General features: G+C 44.6%; 1 protein-coding gene across 1 annotated transcript in view; it reads right to left on the reverse strand.

The window, feature by feature from the left end:
• Positions 1–21,353, reverse strand: part of LOC310781681 (fibroblast growth factor receptor 1-A-like) — a 27,242-nt gene continuing 5,889 nt past the window's right edge. Inside the window, exons 2-17 of the mRNA XM_083642272.1 lie at positions 16,975–17,159; positions 9,835–9,936; positions 8,762–8,934; positions 8,352–8,475; positions 8,038–8,228; positions 7,537–7,681; positions 7,249–7,439; positions 6,548–6,693; positions 4,056–4,177; positions 3,780–3,890; positions 2,653–2,843; positions 1,386–1,508; positions 1,211–1,281; positions 959–1,096; positions 203–308; positions 1–111 (exon numbers count right to left, since the gene is read on the reverse strand). Coding sequence (XP_083498398.1) covers positions 13–111; positions 203–308; positions 959–1,096; positions 1,211–1,281; positions 1,386–1,508; positions 2,653–2,843; positions 3,780–3,890; positions 4,056–4,177; positions 6,548–6,693; positions 7,249–7,439; positions 7,537–7,681; positions 8,038–8,228; positions 8,352–8,475; positions 8,762–8,934; positions 9,835–9,936; positions 16,975–17,134 — 2,193 coding nt within the window. The 5' untranslated portion in view covers positions 17,135–17,159 and the 3' untranslated portion in view covers positions 1–12. The remainder of the gene's footprint in view (positions 112–202; positions 309–958; positions 1,097–1,210; positions 1,282–1,385; positions 1,509–2,652; positions 2,844–3,779; positions 3,891–4,055; positions 4,178–6,547; positions 6,694–7,248; positions 7,440–7,536; positions 7,682–8,037; positions 8,229–8,351; positions 8,476–8,761; positions 8,935–9,834; positions 9,937–16,974; positions 17,160–21,353) is intronic.

The following is a 21,353-nucleotide window of genomic DNA, read 5'->3' on the forward strand; positions in this document are numbered from 1 at the left end:
CCCGGGACAGCCTTACGTGGAACTGCAGGAACGGGCCGAGGCGGAGGAGCTGTAGGTGTCCGAGCCCAGCGGAGAGTACTGCACCAGAGGGACGGACAGGTCCAGGTACTCCTGGAGAGTGGAGAGAGAACCGGGAGGTTTAACATTAACATTAACATTTGACTGAAATGTTGACGCATGTTCCTCGAGAACAACACGTTACCTGGTTGGCCATGAGAGAAAGAGTGCGGTCTAAGTCTTCGACCAGCTGTTGGAAGGTGGGTCGGCGAGATGGGACGGCGTGCCAGCAGTCTCTCATCATCAGGTACCTGGTAAAACACAGCACAGCATGTGACCAGTGCTTCTCAGCGTGGGGTCCACCAGGGGGCCCCCAGGGCTTCCAGGGGGCCCCCAGCATATTGATGAATTTTTATTTATTTAATTTACAAGAAGTTAAAACAATGCAATTTCCTCATACTTTCCTAGAAAGGAACTGTTCATTTTGTATGGAGGGAACTATGGCATTATGTTCTAATTATAGGGGAATGGTAGTTGGTAAGTACATCAAATTTCTTCTGGCATTTCCAAGATAGAACCATGAAATTATGTAGTAGTTATATAGAAAAATAAAAATTTGAGGAACAATTTTCAACAAAAAAACGATATAATTATATGAATATGACTTGGTTTACCAAATTGACATCTGCCTATTATTTTTCAATGAATAGTTTATAGTTCTGCAATTGTCTGTCCAGGATTTTGCGACCAGATGCTTAAATTTTCTAACCAACATTTTCTATAAAACGGCTAAATAATGTCATGGTTCTTTCCAGGAAACTTCATAAGAAATTAACAGTCTGGAAAATTAACTATTTTTTTCTCTTTTTTGTATTCTTGGCTGCAAGAACGTATAATCCAAATGTCAAAACGACCGCTCTTCATTCATTTAAAAGCGACATTTGTGTGTAGTACTACTCACAGCTCTTGAGTGCAGGCGGAGGGTCTTTCCATGCGGTGTCCCTCCTTTAGCAGCTTGAAGAGCTCCTCCACAGGAACGCCGGGGTAAGGAGAGCCCCCTAGGGTGAAGATCTCCCACAACAGCACCCCAAACGACCACCTGCAACGCACACAAACAAGTTATTCGAAAAACACACCCCTTTCTAACAAAGACACACCACCTTGCATCTAAATGACAACATTGTTCATGATGAGCTCGGCGAGTACGACTCACACGTCACTTTGATGTGTGTAGATGCGGTCAAACAATGCCTCGGGTGCCATCCACTTCACTGGCAAACGGCCCTGGAAGAACATTCAACAAGTCAACCACCAAGCTTCTGCCCAAAACATCTCACTTCACCCCGAAGCTGATACACTTGATCTCTCTATCTCTCCATCGTGCTTACATTAGTGGTCTTCTTGTAGTAGTCAATGTGGTGGATGTCTCTGGCCAGGCCAAAATCAGCTATCTTCATGACATTATCTTCTGTGACCAGTACGTTCCTGGCTGCCAGGTCTCTGTGAATACACTGCAACACAGACGGACAGGAGGGGGTTTCATAGCAGCAGCCATATGTGAATACAAATACACGGCAACACGGACAGGAGGGGCTTCATAGCAGCCATATGTGAGTCATTAGCAGAGTAAAAATAGAAATGAGTTAGAGATCTGAAAGCACTGTGTTTTGGGGGAGATTGGCCTGTTGGTGAACCCATTAAGTGATACAAACAGACACCAAAGTCATCCACTTGTCCCCGTGTGCCCATGGTAACACTTTAGCATACACTATGTTGAGAGATAGTAGGTCACTAACATTATCTATTTTTTTTTAATGACATTAATTGAATATGGCTGATATTATCAGATTTATTTTTTTTATATATAATTTCTATTTTAGAGTGATCTTTAGCTGTACACTCTGAAAACAGAAAATATTCACTGCTACTTCAAAACAGCAGGTTATTTTTAGATCACATTTTGTATACATTTTATCTCCACCACAATACATGTCCACATTTCATTTAAGATGGCGTGTCATTTACTTTTAGTATTCTATTTTTTCCCATATGTTGAGGTAAGGCTAATAACCTACTTTGATGTAATGCATGAAGCACCAGAGCCAATGATCTATCAGGGGCACATGGCTGATTTGGGTGTCTGTGTTCTTATCTAAGTTCTTATCAAGTTGACCAATGGGACAATCTCCCAAAACCTGCGTATTCCTTTAACCCATTGATACCTGATGCAGCATTTGCATGTATATCCCTCATTTGTGTGCGTGTCCTTTTAAGACCACTTAAAAGGATTGGGGCGGCTTTAGCTCAGGTGGTAGAGCGGGTCGGCCAATGACGCAAGGGTTGGCGGTTCGATCCCCGCTCCCTCCCAGCTGCTGTCGCTGTGTCCCTGGGCAAGACACTTAACCCTCCTTGCTCCCGATGGTGTGTAGGCACCCTGCGTGGTAGCCTGCCGCCATTGGTGTATGAATGGGTGAATGTAGACTATCTACTGATTGTAAAGCGCTTTGGATAAAAGCGCTATATAAATGCAGGCCATTTACCATTTACCAAGACCACGAACCGCGTTAATGCGGTTTGCGGTCTTAAAGGGATACACACACAAATGCTGCATCAGGTATCAATGGGTTGAACACCTACATGTAAAAGCCCACTGACCTTCTTTGAAGCCAGATAGGCCATTCCTCGAGCGACCTGGTACGCAGCAGAAACCAGCTCCCTGATCTCCACATTACCCAGGGGAGCCTGCAGCGGGCCGCTCCAGTACTCCAGCCCAAGTGGTCGGCGAGCGCGGAGGTACTCCCTCAGATTACCCTGTGAGGCATATTCCACCAGCACATACAGAGGGCCTGGACCAGAGAGACACACTTAGCTTCAGCATAGGACACACAAGTCACCCACACATAACACACCAGTCACTCCTATAACACACCAGTCACTCCTATAACACACCAGTCACTCCTATAACACCCCAGTCACTCCTATAACACCCCAGTCACTCCTATAACACACCAGTCACTCCTATAACACACCAGTCATTCCTATAACACAGCATCCACTCCTATAACACACCAGTCACTCCTATAACACCCCAGTCACTCCTATAACAGCCCAGTCACTCCTATAACACACCAGTCACTCCTATAACACCCCAGTCACTCCTATAACACACCAGTCACTCCTATAACACCCCAGTCACTCCTATAACACCCCAGTCACTCCTATAACACACCAGTCACTCCTATAACACCCCAGTCACTCCTATAACACCCCAGTCACTCCTATAACACACCAGTCACTCCTATAACACCCCAGTCACTCCTATAACACCCCAGTCACTCCTATAACACCCCAGTCACTCCTATAACACACCAGTCACTCCTATAACACACCAGTCACTCTTATAACACACCAGTCACTCCTATAATACACCAGTCACTCCTATAACTCCTATAACACACCAGTCACTCCTATAACACACCAGTCACTCCTATAACACCCCAGTCACTCCTATAACACCCCAGTCACTCCTATAACACCCAAGTCACTCCTATAACACCCCAGTCACTCCTATAACACCCCAGTCACTCCTATAACACACCAGTCACTCCTATAACACACCAGTCACTCTTATAACACACCAGTCACTCCTATAATACACCAGTCACTCCTATAACTCCTATAACACACCAGTCACTCCTATAACACACCAGTCACTCCTATAACACCCCAGTCACTCCTATAACACACCAGTCACTCCTATAACACAGCATCCACACACTTACCGTCTTGTGTGCAGGCTCCCAGCAGGTTGATAATGTTCTTGTGTTTGCCGATCATCTTCATCATTTCCATTTCAGAAATCAGGTCGGACAGGTCCTTCTCAGTGGCATCCGCTGCACAATGGGAACATTTGACATAGGTTCATGTTCGTTCAAACAATCAAATGATTTCTCTCCGATTCATACAAACACCTATATCTACAGGTGTACACATTTATAGTATGTGAGAGACTGGTGTTGCTGTGTGTCACTTAGGTTATTATGGTATGTGCCTCTCACCTTTGAGCATCTTGACAGCCACCTTGCTGAGTCGTGTGGGCTTATTTTTGTCAATGCCTACAGCCTCGGCCAGCACCACCTGACCAAAACAGCCCTCTCCAAGAGGCTTCCCCAAGGTGAGCCTGAGGAACACACAGTACAACACGTTAGCCTGAGGAACACACAGTACAACACGTTAGCCTGAGGAACACACAGTACAACACGTTAGCCTGAGGAACACACAGTACAACCCGTTAGGCCAACACAGTCTCACAGAAAATTGTAAAATAGCAACGTTTTGGACCAACGTTGCTTTGTTACAATTTCGGCTCCAAAATTGTAAAATGGTAACGTTCTGAGATTTTAGGGTTAGGGTTAGGGTAGGGGGAGGGGTTAGAAACGGAAAATCTCCGTAACCACGGCCACCGCTGTAGAAACGTACGTTACCGTTTTACAATTTCGGAGTCGAAATTGTAACATAGCAACGTTGGTCCAAAAACGTTGCTATTTTACAATTCATTTCAAAGCATTACACACGTGTGATTGCCAGTACAGAGCTTTTCCTTGACTGCGTGGTACCAATATTCATGGATCTCACTCATGTGATGTTTTCATTGTTCGCCATCTTGAGACAACTTTTTAGTACTTTTTTTTTTTTTTTTACAATGTAAGTCTATGAGAGGACTGTTTCCAACCATATCCTCTTTGAACTCTAACCACTCTTTCCTACTTTGTACTACAAACTCCATTCAAACTTTAAACGGGTCACCACTTTTAGTACTATATTACTCTTATTCATTTTTTTTGATAACCTTTGTACTTTTGAGAAATCGCAGTTTAAGTTTTATACTTGTCTCAACCTTTATAATAGCATCCATGGAGCTAGCCTCGAGACAGTGCGTGATGTCACAATTCACTCTGCCAGACTTTACAGGCTGCACCTTTTACTAAATTCATTTTATTTTTTTAAGTTCACACAACTTCAACACTAGATACATGTATTATACATCAAACCCGTCAGCTATTTCTGCTCTCACTCACAATGTCAATATACATTTGCGTTGTGATGTCTAGATTTTGAGATATCAACGTTTGTTTAACAGTATCGTGTCCCACTCTATTTCCAATGGCGCAGCATATAGAGGGAATATTGTTGTTTCAAATTGGTCCTCAAAATGGCGCTGCAACAGTTGTGTGATGTCAACAGAAAGCTATGAATACTGTAGATCAGTGGTTTTCCGCTGTGGTCCGTGCAGGTTCCGCAGATATTCATTCCAGTCAAACACCACAGCAGCTGACCATGGACCATGGGTCATGTGACTGAAAGCCACTGTTCTAAATGCTTATGGGCTGTAGTACCTGTCACACAGCAGCTCCCAGAGAGGGTCATGTGACTGAAAGCCACTGTTCTAAATGCTTATGGGCTGTAGTACCTGTCACACAGCAGCTCCCAGAGAGGGTCATGTGACTGAAAGCCACTGTTCTAAATGCTTATGGGCTGTAGTACCTGTCACACAGCAGCTCCCAGAGAGGGTCATGTGACTGAAAGCCACTGTTCTAAACACTGAGCTAAAAGAAATATGGAGGCTGCATCTCTATCTCCTCCCAGTATCCTCTTGTGAAGCCAAAATCCACCAGATTTAGTGAACCCGATTCTGCACAGTAGCTCCGTGAACCTGTGTGAGGTCCCCGCCCCTCTGAACTTTTTTCATGTAGAGCTGCTGGTTCTAGATTTGCACACAGTGCGTTGTGTATTTATATACAGTCAATCCTCTCTAGCTCTGTAAATATATGGCACTTTAAGTTCTAATAATCTTTGTCTCCCCAAAAGTAACCATGTAGATTCCCACTATGAGGTCAGTCATAACGTTACGGTCGTAATGTTATGCCGACCGTGAAAGGCTAGCGCTTGTGCCAGCTAGCCTACATTACTATGATGAGCAGGCAGTTAGCTTGAACAAGCGGTTAGCTTGCAACCGTTACAGCCGTTAGCTGGAGTAATAAAACACATTTCCTGAATTTACCACTTCAGTCACCAACCAACGTTACTTCCTCGCGCACCTTTCTCAAAACAATGTCCTTTTTATTGCGGTCCGATCACACATCAAGCAGCGTCTCAAGAAGCGTCTGGTCTATGTAAACTAGATCTATAATGCGACCAGCCTGTCCAGCCAGTGACGGCTTGAGACTGGCTGCCACAGCTGTCAATCATCCCTCTTTATGTCGTCAAATAACTTCTTAAAAACAAACTGATCAGAAAATGAGCACTTGGACAGGCAATAGCGTGATAAGAACTATCTAAAATGATAGAAACCACCATTGGAAAAAAATGATCTGACGTGTACTTTGATTATTTAGTTTGGCTCATTTTCCCATCCACTAACATGGCGGAGTTTTGACCTATACTGGTACCCGCCGCCAGAGCGGCGATCTAACATGCTGCGGCCTCACTAAAGGGGACCTGACGTGGCGTCCATCTTGATACGGTTCTAAATGCTTATGGGCTGTAGTACCTGTCATGCGGCAGCTCCCAGAGAGGGTCATGGGGAAGCTCGTACTCGGACACCCCTGCCAGGATGGTGGTGGCTGCGCTGGAGAGACGGGACTGACGCATCAAACACATCCCCGAATGCAGGGAGGCCGAGGACTCAACGGACACCTACACAGGCAGACAAGATCATGTTCGTACGTTGTGTGGGTCTTTACAGCAGTGATACTCAACTTGCGACCCGCGGGCCACATGCGTGTGTGGCACATGTGTGGCCCGCGATGGAAAAAAAAAAAAAAAAAAATTACAGTGCACCTGAACGCAACATGCAAGATACCCGCTGAATAAGTGTCCAAATGTTCATGTGATTCTGGCCTATACTCCACTTCTGTTATAGCATTTCAGTCTGGAATATGGAATATCTTTCAATAATCTATGATTTAGCTGCTAAATTGTCAAATATGCTCGCTACCCAGGCACTTATGTATGTACTTACTAACTATCCGGTGTGCACAACATTGTCAGACTAAACTCCGGCTGACACCCCAAAAACCTACAATCCGCTACAGAAAAATGTATATTGATTGTTTATTAACTGGCCCCTGGCCTTCTATCATTTCACGAAAGTGGCCCCCGGGCAAAGCAAGTTGAGTATCCCTGCTTTACAGCATCAATGCTAACTCAGATGGGGGGGGACAGAGACAGGGACAGATAGAGACATGTTACCTGTCTCCTGAGAGGGATACTCTTGGCTAGTTTTTGGACAGCCAGCTGGCTGTTGAAGTCACTCTTCTTTGGAGAGCAGCAGAGCCGACAGATGATTGCTATGGCAGCGAGGATGACGATGATGAAAAAGCCAAAGCAATAGATGAAGATCTCCAAGTAGGTCTGAGAAGGTACCGGGGACGGAGGCAGTTCTGCGAGGGGGACGAGATACTTTTTAGTAGCAGGAAGCATTATATTATATTGACGTTGTTTACTTTATGACATCTTCTGCATTATTTCACCATATACCTTGAACTACATTGAGCCATGCTGAATGGTGGGAGACTCCAATAGAGTTTCCTGCTAGGCAGGTGTACACTCCTGCATCATCCGCAGTTACGTTCTTCAAGGTCAGAACCTCCATTTCCTTGTCTGTTGTGTTCAAACCTGCAGTCTGAGGAATTGAATTGTTGCTCAAAACCAATGTGACATTACCTGTCTATGTAACAACGTAACATTACCTGTCTATGTAACAACATTACCTGTCTATTTTGATCGGAAATCTTCGTTCACATGATACATAATAACAATACCATATACACTAATTAATTTTGTAACAATATAGTAATTGCTATGAAAATCAGACCGATTTAGAAAGACATTCAAAGAATATCAAATCAATTTAGGAACAAATTAAGGCTGAAATGCTTTCATGCACACAGGCACTACATTATTGTTTTTATGTAACATAAAAACAATAATGTTTGCTACAAATAAAAGCTATTACAAGCAAATGATACATGTACATACCTTCAGAACACGGACATAAGGAAGCCCGTCTGGTCCCACTCTGGTGCCATTGACAGTGATATGTTTAAGCCACTGGATGTGCGGTTGGGGGTCACTGAATACTCGACACACAAACTCCACGTTACTGCCAACAGTAGCAGTTCGATTGGCTGGGAGACCTGCCTGGAGGATTGGTCTGTGGGGGGAACGTTCTAAAACCAAATCAAATCAAATAAGAATCAAATAAAACAACTCAATTTAAAAGAGCTAAGCTGCAACATGTATGAACACAATGTACACGGACCCTTTTAAAATGCATTGATAAGCGCACTTACCGACTACATCCAGCAGGTAGGTGTGTTTGAGACTGCCATATTCGTTCTCCACCACACAAGTGTAGTTACCTTCATCGGATGGAACCACCGACTCCATTATTAGAGTCCACAAGTGGTCTCTGATCTAAAAAGTAGAGAGAGAGAGGAGAGAGAGAGAGAGAGAGAGAGAGAGACACACACACACACACACACACACACACACACACACACACACACACACACACACACACACACACACACACACACAGACACACTGGTTGTTGAAATCAGTTGTGGTGTCCTACTCTTAAGGGTCAAGGCATGCTGCAAAATTCTACATGGTTGTTATTTAAGACAGGGAATGTGAAAGTGTTTTTCTTTGATATGAATCTCTTGTTTTCTCTTGATTACTTTCTAAAACAGAAAGGCACCTTGAATCCTCCGATCCGCTGGTCTTTCCTGAACTCTCGGCCGTTCTTGTACCAGCGCAGGGAAGGGACGGGCTTCCCGGTTGCTGGGCATCGGAACTTCACCGTCTTGCTAGCGGGAACGGCGTGGAGCTGCTTCTCCATCTTCTCTGGCATTACCCACTGAGGGGCCAAGGCTGAGGAGGGAAAAGGAGAAACCCAAAGAGACAGACGAAGACAAATGTATCATTACAATCAGTTGTGTTTACGCTCATTCAAGTTGTGATTATAAAAGCATTGTAAATTCAAGTAGGGCTGCAACTAACGATTATTTTCATAATCGATTAATCTGTCGATTATTTTCTCGATTAATCAATTAGTTGTTTGATCTATAAAATGTCAGAAAATGGTAGCAAATGACCAGTGTTTCCCAAAGCCCAAGATGATGCTCTCAAACGTCTTGTTTTGTCCACAACTCAAAGATAATATCAGTTTACTGTCATACAGGAGTAAAGAAACCAGAAAATATTCACATTTAAGAAGCTGGAATCAGAGAATTTAGACCTTTTCTCTTAAAATTGTACTCAAACCGATTAATCGATTATCAAAATAGTTGTCCATTAATTTTCTGTCGATCTAATAATCGATTAATCGTTGCAGCTCTAAATTCAAGCAGAGGAACAGTGAGAGAAAGTAGAAAATAGTGTATTACTGGATACAATGATTAGTCGATCAATTGATTAGTCGATCGGCAAAAAATGTATCTGCAACTTTTTTGTTTAATAATCGATTGATCCTTTAGACTAATTTATAAGAAGAAAAAAATCAAAAATGATCTCGTCCCAGTGAATATTTTCTGGTTTCTTTATTCTATGACAGTAAAGTGATTCTCTTTGGGTTGTGACCTGTTGGTCAGGACAAAAGAAGACATTTGAGGAAGTCATCTTGGGCTTTGGGGCAATAAGTGGTGGACATTTTTCACCATTTAGACATTTTAGAGACCAAATGACTAACCGATTTGAAAATGATCAATAGAGCAATCGATAATGAAAATAAATCATTGCTTTCAGCCCATCGTACAGAAATGTGAATCTTACATTGGAGCTTTTCGTTGCTGGTTGACAATTCATTTGAGAGTTTGTTTTCCTCTGAGGATGACTCATCATCTTCTTCATCTTCAGACGATTTAACCGTATCAGCTGAAAAAAGAAGAAGAAGTTAGATGTTCAAAAGTGGTCAAGAACAACTAGGTTTTGGTGTGTGTGTGTGTGTGTGTGTGTGTGTGCGTGCCCGCGCTTGCGTGCGTGCGTGTGTGCGTGCGTGCGTGCGTGCATGCGTGCAAACAGGAAACGCACAACACAAGGCTTCTCACCGGGAGTCCGGGAGGCTGCTTCCGACAGACAATGAAAACAGTTTACAGATTAACCCCTGACCTCTCACCCCAGCTCATTGAGAGAGAGGTCACTGTGAATGAGGCTCTCAGCTTTCCAGCAGACAGAAGCTGTTGCCACAGCACAGTGCTGCTACACCCCATCCACTTCCTGAACTTCAGAGACCTCCTCCCTATCTGCCCTGGCCATTAACAGCCTGCTTAACACTCCCATCAACACAGCAATCCCTCCAGCTATGTCCTGCTCACTTTAAGCTATTTTGGAACAAAGACGGCTGGGATAGAAGAAGGGCACAAAAACAACCCAATATAAACGTGTGTGTGTGTGTGGGGGGGTGGGGGGTATTGGTACAACCATACAAGATATATACACCATCTCTATAGATTTCGTCCGAAACATAATATATATATTTTTGTATGTTTCGGACCGAAACATACAAAAATATATATATTATGTAGGCATATCCATGCAAATACACACCCACATTATACACGCAATCATACATACATACATACATTGTGCCCAAGACAAATTCCTCCTAAGGGAGACAATAATAGCTAATCTAATCTAATCTAATATGCATACATACTCTGTGTATAGACGGTTTTAACTTGACAACATAACAGGGATGCAAAGTCATGGGTAAAAGGTGACAGATACCGGGGCAGACATCAAAGTTTTATGTCTAAAACCATTCAGAAGTCCCCCTATTTTAGGATGAAGAAAGTGACCGTTTGCATCCCTGACATAAACATGCTAAATTGAACCCCAGCTCACTTCCTGTTGCAGTGTTTGCTAGTACAGGACAGGACTGCCAGGAGGACTCCTAGGACAGGACTGACAATTCCATGAAAACCATCTATACACACCTGCTACAGGTATACACAATACATAAAGAAAGGATTTGAATGGTGTATGACACTCTACAAAAACAAGAACTAAAGGAATAGTTTATGTTTCATTTAATCACGAAGGTAAGATAATATGTTGATATTTACGTAAGCATAGTGCATTCACTTGAGAAATAACAAATGTTACAAATGAGATACAACTAGGCATCTAGTTAACTAGGATGCCTTTTCTCGATTCCTTGCTATTCGCCCGCAGCTCAGCTGCTGCGTGGCCTCGCCTGCCGTAAAATGTTATTGCCCTTAAGTTTACATGCGCATGGGTGTGTGTGTGTACCCTTATGACATCACTGATTACATCATCACTGGGGGGGGGGGGGGGTGCCCTCTTATGACATCACTGATGACATCATCAGTCTTGTCATCAGTGATGTCACAATGCCTCCTTGTGTGTGTGTGTGTGTGTGTGTGTGTGTGTGTGCCCCCTTATGACATCACTGATATCATCAGTGGGACAAAAATTTAAGCAGAGAACAGAGAACAAACAGAGCCCACATTGCCAAATTGATATATAATAATAATATATAATATAGATTAATGAGATAATTATCTAATTAATTTGGAAAAACCCACCAGAATTCCCCCCCACGCCCCATTAAAACGCATCTCGTTAATTCAGAAAAACAGGACAGAATTTATTTTTTTCATGAAAAATTATCTCATTCATTCAGAAAAACAGGGTGATTTTTTATTTCTCAGGTGAATGCAATACGCTTCCGTAGATTATTTAATAGTTTCACTCGATTTAAGCATCTGAAATACAGCTATGCTTTTCAGACTAGTTTGACTGGCTGGTGTGACTTGCTGTTGAAGTGGACTGATGCTAAATGAATGATGGTATGTGTTAAAGGAACACTCTGCCCATTTTCAACCAGCTTTGTATCATTAGAACATCAGTAGTATATCAGAAAACTGTAAACTGTTTTGAAGTCTGTCATTTAATTTGACAGTTATTGAGTGTTAAAGTGTGGACCAGTGACATCACTGGTCCACACTAACTCAAATTAATAACTCATTAACTCAAATCAACTCTCAATAACTGTCAAACTAGATGAATGACTTCAAAACCGTTTACAGATTGAGAGTTGATTTGAGTTAATGAGTTATTAATTTGAGCTAGTGTGGACCAGTGATGTCACTGGTCCACACTTTAACACTCAATAACTGTCAAATGAAATGACAGACTTCAAAACCGTTTACAGTTTTCTGATATACTACTGATGTTCTAATGATACAAAGCTGGTTGAAAATGGGCGGAGTGTTCCTTTAAGTAAACAGGTGGGTGAGATTTGGCATAACTTTTGCACCCTGTACTGACAGTCAATACAGAGGCAAATATCCTGAGAGCCACACATGAACGCAACCTCTCTCCTGTCAGCCTTCTCTCCTTACGAGGGGTGGGAATCACCAGATGCCCCACGATACGATATTATCACGATACGATCGTATTGCGATGCTAGTGTTGTGATTATATTGAGTATTGTGATATATTGTGATTTATTACCATTTTTCAACTGCAAATTATGTCCCCCCCCGAAGAAGAAATCTTTGTCAACATCTGTTTTATGTAACAGGATAATTTATCGCATTACATAAAACAGATGTTGACAAAGTTTCCAGTCTGTTCATCTCACTTCAATCAGTTTTATTGCAGCAAAATGGGATTGTCAAGCAGATAGACTGACCAACACTGTCATAAAAGCCTGTCATAAATGTTGCATGATGCACTTGACATGTTGTATAATAAAATATCACGATACTTGGCATTCGATACAATACGATATATTGCCCACAAAATATCGCGATACTATGCTGTATCGATTCCCGCCCCCTACTCCTTGCAGTGTAAAATCCGCATTTTTCTTCTCAACAGCATTGTCTCTTTCCAGAAATCGTGACCCGGTTACTCAAAATAATGCACAGACTTTGTTGTGAGCAGTTTCATGTAGGAACTATTTTCTTTTGCAGTCTCATGTAGGAACTAGCTAGCAGCTAGCGGCTGTAGTTCGGTCAAAAGAAAATAGTTCCTCCATGAAACTGCTCATAACGAGGTCTGTGGATTATCTCGAGTAACGGGGTCATCATTTCTGGAAAGAGACATTGCTGTTGAGTTTATCAAATGTATTTCTTTGTCACTTTGAGCACCACAAGCCGAGTGCCATCCAGTTCCATTGTATTGGAGAGAAGGCAGAAACACTGCGGCGGATATCTCCAAAACTCGGGCAACTAACACAAAACGATATAGATGGATAAGTAAATAAATAGCACTACAGGTGAGAGGGAATATATTAGGGGTGGGGGAAAAAATCGATTCACCTAAGTATCGCGATTTTTAATGTCACGATTTTTTGGATCGATCTTTTATTCCAGAATCGATAATCGCAAATTAATTTTTTTTTCTTTCTTTTTTCTCGGTGCTTGCAGTCAGGCCACTCACTGAACAGCAGGCTAGGCGCCGCCTACTGGTTTACTAGGGGTTTTATTACTTTATTAGTTAGTCTGAAGTAATAATTACACTTCAGGGTTAAAGTGGGTGCATCTCATTGTAAAATTGGACTTCAAACGGCCCAAATCTGGCTTCAAACGGCCCAAATTTCACGCGCGTTGGCCCATATCGGCCTGGCCTGCTTGGTATCTAATGCCCGGCCTGAATTATGATCCCAGTCCGCCCCTGTTTTTAACTATATCGCCCAGCCCTACTCATGATATATAATATACAGTCTCTAGTGTATGATTCAACTTTTCCCATGTTCTAATCTAGTGTAAAAAAGCAAACAAACTGAAAAAAGAAAAGAAAAAAATAAACAAAAATCGCAATAAATCGTAATATCGAATCGCAATAATCGTAGAATCGCAATACTTAAGAATCGCAATATAAATCGAATCGGCACCCAAGAATCGTGATAGTATCGAATCGGGAGATAAGTGAATCGCCACAGCCCTAGAATATATGTATTTTGGATTTTAGGGTGAGCTGTTCCTGTAATGACGGGAGAGACAGAGCGCTTAGAGAAGTCCCACAGAGGCTGGCTTTGAGTTTGTTTGTTTTTTGTTGTTTTTTTGCAACAGAATTCATAAACTTGTTTTACAGACCAATGAGACATGTTTTAAACAGCTACAAATAGCATAAAATGAGAACTTTAACTATAGAGAGGCTGGGGGGGGGGTGAAGTGGTTTGAATTCAAAGAGCTAAACCTTCATTTTGGAAGACGAGAACAGACGAGGTGGGAAATTGAAAGCAGGCTGTGTTTATGGAACAAAAGAAGTTAAATTTGATGTGTTCTTGACGGAGAGAAAAACAAGAATTTACGGGCTCAAAAACAACAGTATCACATGATACACTTGCGCTCAGCTGGAATCCAGATGGCTGGAGCGAAAACGCAAACACACACAAAACGCACACACACACACACACTCGGGGCATATACAGTACATGCACGTGCATCGCATGCACAGTACACACCCAAAACACACACACTCTGACAGGAAGCAATAGGGAAGCTTTTTGTGTGTGTCTGTTTCTGTGCGCCGAGTGTCTGGACAGGATATCCAGAGCAGAAACCAAGCCCTGGTTTCACCATGAAGAATCCCTTTAACCGGTTTCAGATGTTTCCAAGGCCCAAAACAGCCAAACCGTAGCAAAGTCACTTTCCCATTTACACAAATCTGCTCGTTGGAAAGTTTTATAAGCTTTTATATAACGGCGGCGGCGTCGTACGACTCAAAACAAGCTGCTGCTCACTAGTCCAGCGCTGCCTGCCATGTGCCTCAAAGTCAGAGCGGTTTGGTTTGGTGCGCCTAAAACACCACGACCACAGCCCAGCCCAGACATGAAAGAGCCTCACAAAGGAAAAGCCACACACGTATCCACACACCACTCACAAGCCCCAGCGAGGACTTGGAACTGTGTCCATCCACAGAGGCTCAATGCTATATTGGACAGGCAGAAAGTGCACATGCTGGAGTCTGAAGTTCCTAGAACATTTTTCAGGCCTGGAGGGATTTCCAAACGTACCCCAACCCGCAACGGTGGGGGCCCTCGCTGGCGACGCTAAACTTTGAGCTAACCTGTTCGCATCTCTGTTGGCAATGGCATCCGAAGTATCCTCATACTATTATGGGATGCGATGCAAACAGTTGGCTTATGGGAGGTGCGTTTTTTTCACAGGCAACGACACACGTTGACACGTTTTGGAACAGTGCCACACGCTGGCACGACGCTCCTAAAAGCAAAATGCTTATTGTTTTGAATGATTTGGCATCTTCTATTACCGTCAACACTGTCAACACCAGTATTGTTGTATTGTAATAATATGCCATAAAGGTTTATTGAAATTTTGGGGAGAGCAGGGACACACCTGGGGGGGGGGGGGGCGCTGTTGGCCTGGCGGGCGCGCCAGGCATGTAGAATGGTAGGGGAAATACTGGTACCCATAGATCATTCAACTGAACCTAATTTTTTTAACCACGACACATCACAATTACGATATGATAAACTTGATTAATCCCCCAGGTGGGAAACTGAGGACAAACAGCAGCCAATAGAAATACACTATACAGTCACATGTACATGTCCCAAGCAGTACAGACTAATGGGAGTGCACAGCCCCCCCATACAACATCACATCATGGAGGCTAACATTCACAACCAACCACGCTAAATCAACAATGTGGACACCAGGTCGACGGCAACGATGTTCATTAAAAGATTTCACTGCAGCAGGTATGAAGGACCTCCTAAATGTCTCTGTAGAGTCCAGCATCTGGGCATGACAAGCCGAGCTCTTCAGGTCACTTCCTGCACATTCTTTGCTCTCTAGGATATATGCCAAAGAGTTAGGGGTCTGACCAATAATGAATCCTGCCTTCCTGGTCACTTTATTGGCCCTGTTTCTGTCCCCGGATCTTAGGCCACTCCCCCAACAGACAACAGCATAAAATAACACACTAGCTAAAACACTTTGGTCAAAAAAAACATGAAGGAGCGACCTGCTAACATTAAAAGACCGCAGCTTCCTGAGAGAAAAAACAGCCTGGACTGGTTCTTTTTAAAGATGGCACTAGAGTTCCAGTGGGTCAGAAATGTACATCTCAACCCAAACCCGTCACAGGTACAGCTCCAGTTGACTCTCACATGATGTCAATTAGCCTATCAAAAGCTTTTCAAGCCATGACATCATTTCCTGTGAAATGTTCCAATCTGTTTAAAGGCACAGGTCAATTTAGTTTATGTAAACTTCTGGCCCACTGGAATTGTGATATATTGAATGACGGTATACATGAATCTGTAGATAAACTATATATATTTTCTTTCTTTTTCTGATTTTTCCACCATTTTTTCCCTCCCCAATTGTACTTGGCCAAATTCCCCCTGCTGCCCCGGTCGCTGCTGATCTGGGGAGAGCCGCCGTAGACTTGACTAGCACCATGCTTCCTCTGACACATGCACAGTTGCCAGCCGCTTCTTTTCACCCGACAGCGGGGAGCTTCACCGGCAGGACGTGGCACGTGGGAGGATCAAACTATTCCCACCAGTTCCCTTCTTCCGCCCCGAACAGGCACCCCGACCGACCAGAGGAGGCGCTAGTGCAGCGACCAGGACACATACCCCTAATCCGGCTTCCCACGCCTGCATGGACGACCGACCAAGCCGGAGGTAACACAGGGGCACGAACCTGCAACCCTCGTGTTGGTAGGCAGGGAATATACTCGCTACACTACCCGGACGCCCGTTCTTGACGATAGTTTTTAACATGAAATTTGTGGAGTGGTTAAAAAATGAGTTTGAATGACTTCTTCAACCAAAGTGTATGTACATTTCCGACTCCAGCTGTACTGTACTGTACTGTACTCTCACACACACACACACACACACACACAAAATCCTGCTTCAAGGCAGTTGCCATGACAGTGGCATGTTGGTGCAGAAGGTGTTACCTGTGTCTGACTCGGTGTCCTCTGTGGCTGGTCTGGACTGGCTCAGAGGAACCTGGACCAGCAGAAGCAGCAGCAGCAGGAGGAGGAGGGAGAGCAGCAGCAGTGGGCAGCGGGCTGAGAACATTGTGTCTGTAGAGAGAGTCCACTCCACTCCACACATCCACTACTGTCACGTCCGCAACGCACTGCAACAAGAGAAGAGAGGGGGGTGAAATTGGAGGAGGTAAATAAATACCACTTTCAGACCCACGATGACCAGGGTCACTTGACAACCCTTAACCCTTCTTTTGTCAAGTCACACCAATACCTTGTTTTTTTTTTTTAACATCAAAAGTCCCACTAGCACCTGTGTTTTTGTTACCCAGGAAATTATGAATCAGTGGGGTCTTTTGTAATATTCCGATTCAAAAGTGAAGCTCAGACCACGTCCGTGTCAACTTGTTTGTTCACACAATTCATGTCGGCGCTCATTGTTTGGACTTGCTGTGTGTGCCCCCGGCTCCGGTTGCGTGACGTCACTCAGCAGTGTAGGAATTTAGCCAGGGGCGAGGGCAAAAATGCCCCCAAGAGATCTCAGAATGCCCCTAAAAAACATGATCCAGGGGCAGAAATTGCCCCCAATATTTTCTATCACTTTATTTTCATTCAATTCATTTTATTTCCATCTGTAACACACAAACTCAACAGCTGCAAGCTGGCTGCCAGAAGACCACAATGAAGAACACACTCAGACAAACAGTGCTGTTGTTTACATTATGCTTTAGCAACTTTATGCACTGATTGCTATTTTTTAAAGTGCCCCCAAATTGTGTAAATGCCCCCAGTTTTTAGACAGTGGGGGCAAAGGGTGCCCCCAAAATATTTTTTAATTTCCTACACTGGACGTCAGTCAGGCAGCTGTCCCCAAGCTGTGACACATTCTAAGGTGTCTCTTTTAACAAGTAGGAAATGGGAATAACCCCATCAGCCCCCCAAACCCCCATGACACCAGCCTCCCTCCACACACCGTGCTGGCCTCCATGACACCAGCCTCCCTCCACACACCGTGCTGGCCTCCATGACACCAGCCTCCCTCCACACACCGTGCTGGCCTCCATGACACCAGCCTCCCTCCACACACCGTGCTGGCCTCCATGACACCAGCCTCCCTCCACACACCGTGCTGGCCTCCATGACACCAGCCTCCCTCCACACACCGTGCTGGCCTCCATGACACCAGCCTCCCTCCACACACCGTGCTGGCCTCCATGACACCAGCCTCCCTCCACACACCGTGCTGGCCTCCATGACACCAGCCTCCCTCCACACACCGTGCTGGCCTCCATGACACCAGCCTCCCTCCACACACCGTGCTGGCCTCCATGACACCAGCCTCCCTGTACTGTTTTCTCCCCCTGCTCACACTTCTGCAGCTGTTTCTTCCAGAGGGAAAGACCCCCCCCCCCCGTTTCACAGTAGGCGGATAGAGACAGACCCACTCCCACCAAACATGGCATAGAAAGCGTCTGCTCCGTGTTTACCGTCATGCCACTGTTCAAATAGCCCGGCTCAAAACTAAGGTGTGGGACAAAATGTCAAAATATCGATATATCGTGATACGTCCTCTTGCGATACATCATCGATACACTGGCACCCGTCTTGTGATGCCATATCGTGACATTTGATCCTGAAATGTGTATTTTTTTTGCATGATTTTTTTTCATGTAAACTTAATTTGCACAGATTGAAAAGATTTGAGTGAGGAATTATTTTGTATCCTTCCTATAAACATGTTAAACTTCACACACGTGGAGTCGTGGACAAGTGTCAGTCAGTGTGTGTTAAAGAGGCACCGTGCTGTGTGTGTTAAAGAGGCACCGTGCAGTGTGTGTGTTAAAGAGGCACCGTGGAGTGTGTGTTAAAGAGGCACCGTGCAGTGTGTGTGTTAAAGAGGCATCGTGCAGTGTGTGTTAAAGAGGCACCGTGCAGTGTGTGTTAAAGAGGCACGGTGCAGTGTGTGTTAAAGAGGCACCGTGCAGTGTGTGTTAAAGAGGCATCGTGCAGTGTGTGTTAAAGAGGCACCGTGCAGTGTGTGTGTTAAAGAGGCACTGGTGTGTGTTAAAGAGGCACCGTGCAGTGTGTGTGTAAGAGGCACCGTGCAGTGTGTGTTAAAGAGGCACCGTGCAGTGTGTGTGTTAAAGAGGCACCATGCAGTGTGTGTTAAAGAGGCACCGTGCAGTGTGTGTTAAAGAGGCATGGTGCGGTGTGTGTTAAAGAGGCACCATGCAGTGTGTGTTAAAGAGGCACCATGCAGTGTGTGTTAAAGAGTCCCCATGCAGTGTGTGTTAAAGAGGCACCGTGCAGTGTGTGTTAAAGAGGCACCGTGCAGTGTGTGTTAAAGAGGCATCGTGCAGTGTGTGTTAAAGAGGCACCGTGCAGTGTGTGTTAAAGAGGCACCGTGCAGTGTGTGTTAAAGAGGCACCGTGCAGTGTGTGTTAAAGAGGCACCGTGCAGTGTGTGTGTTAAAGAGGCACCGTGCAGTGTGTGTTAAAGAGGCACCGTGCAGTGTGTGTTAAAGAAGCACCGTGCAGTGTGTGTTAAAGAAGCACCGTGCAGTGTGTGTTAAAGAGGCACCGTGCAGTGTGTGTTAAAGAGGCACCGTGCAGTGTGTGTTAAAGAGGCACCGTGCCGTGTGTGTTAAAGAGGCACCGTGCAGTGTGTGTTAAAGAGGCACCGTGCAGTGTGTGTTAAAGAGGCACCGTGCAGTGTGTGTTAAAGAGGCACCGTGCCGTGTGTGTTAAAGAGGCACCGTGCCGTGTGTGTTAAAGAGGCACCGTGCAGTGTGTGTTAAAGAGGCACCGTGCAGTGTGTGTTAAAGAGGCACCGTGCCGTGTGTGTTAAAGAGGCACCGTGCCGTGTGTGTTAAAGAGGCACCGTGCAGTGTGTGTTAAAGAGGCACCGTGCAGGCTGCACTTTGTTCTACATTGTTTCATGGTAATTCTGTGAATAAATACATCATTCCTGCTGTTTGCCTTTTTAGGGCTATTTCTTCCTCTTCAGTTACACAGATATCGTAATGTATCGCACATGACATTTCTCGCAATGTTAAAATCGCAGAATCGCTGTATATCGTGATACCATCGTTATCGAAAGCAAAGTATGGCGATAGCATGGTAATATCGTGGGTTAGTCTGGCTTCCGAGCTGCTCACAGTGGCTCCCTGAAGCTGGCAAAACAAAAATGGCGTCTCCCGAAGAAACGAGCAATCAAACACAGAGTGAACACAGCCTTACCGGCAGTTAGTGCAGAAATGGACTCAATAATAGCAAGTGTCTCGGCAGAAAATAAGTTTTCGTCATTCTGCCACGTGGATTGGGATTGGATTTGGCAACGCCGATTGGCTGAAGGAGTTGTCTGTCAAGGCAAGTACTCCCGAGTCCCGCCCACTAAAATCCCTGTGGACGGCTCAGAGCCCAGACTGATATGTAGAGCCAAACAGAACGTGAGATCACGTTATCACCAGGATGTTGTAAACAGGCTCGTGTGTAATGACCCGACTCTGCCAGACGGGGGCGGTATTGTGTTCAAGGCTTTCCACTGCATACACATTGTTTTGGTGCGGTGGCGATGGAGGCAAAGAGAAGGGCAGTAAAGGACAGTAAATGCATTAAGACACTCTGTAACGTCATCGCCTCATGGGCCTCATAAACAAGATGGACACTAGTTGGCTGGCACAGCCGAGCGCTGGGCTTCATGGACTTCTTGGCGCTCTCATAGCCAGGAGGACATTACAGAGGACGAGTGCTGCGGAGCCTCCAGCTGCCACCAGCCGGCCACACTGGAGCCACCTCACTACGCACACACTAGGGCTGGGTATTGGCAAGGACCTCACGATACGATACGATATCACGATACATGGGTCACGATACGATTGTATCATGATACGTTGCGATACAATACATATTGAAGGGGTGGCTTTAGCTCAGGAGGTAGAGCGGGTCGGCCAATGACGCAAGGGTTGGCGGTTCGATCCCCGCTCCCTCCCAGCTGCTGTCGCCGTGTCCTTGGGCAAGACACCCAACCCTCCTTGCTCCCGATGGTGTGCAGGCACCCTGCGTGGCAGCCTGCCGCCATCGGTGTATGAATGGGTGAATGTAGACTATCTACTGATTGTAAAGCGCTTTGGATAAAAGCGCTATATAAATGCAGGCCATTTACCATTTATTGCGATATATTGCAATACTCGACAAAATTGACTGAAAAGTAAATTTGCTGTGTACCACCCAGGTAGTGATAATGATATATACATCACTTTATATTGATAACTTAGTGGACAAATTGAGTCAAAACTACTGAGTTGTTGAGTGCGTTACTGAACACGCTGAAATAAAAAGTATTCT

The sequence above is a fragment of the Poromitra crassiceps genome, assembly GCF_964638095.1.
Source record: "Poromitra crassiceps genome assembly, chromosome: 8".
NCBI classification, from domain to species: Eukaryota; Metazoa; Chordata; class Actinopteri; order Beryciformes; family Melamphaidae; genus Poromitra; species Poromitra crassiceps.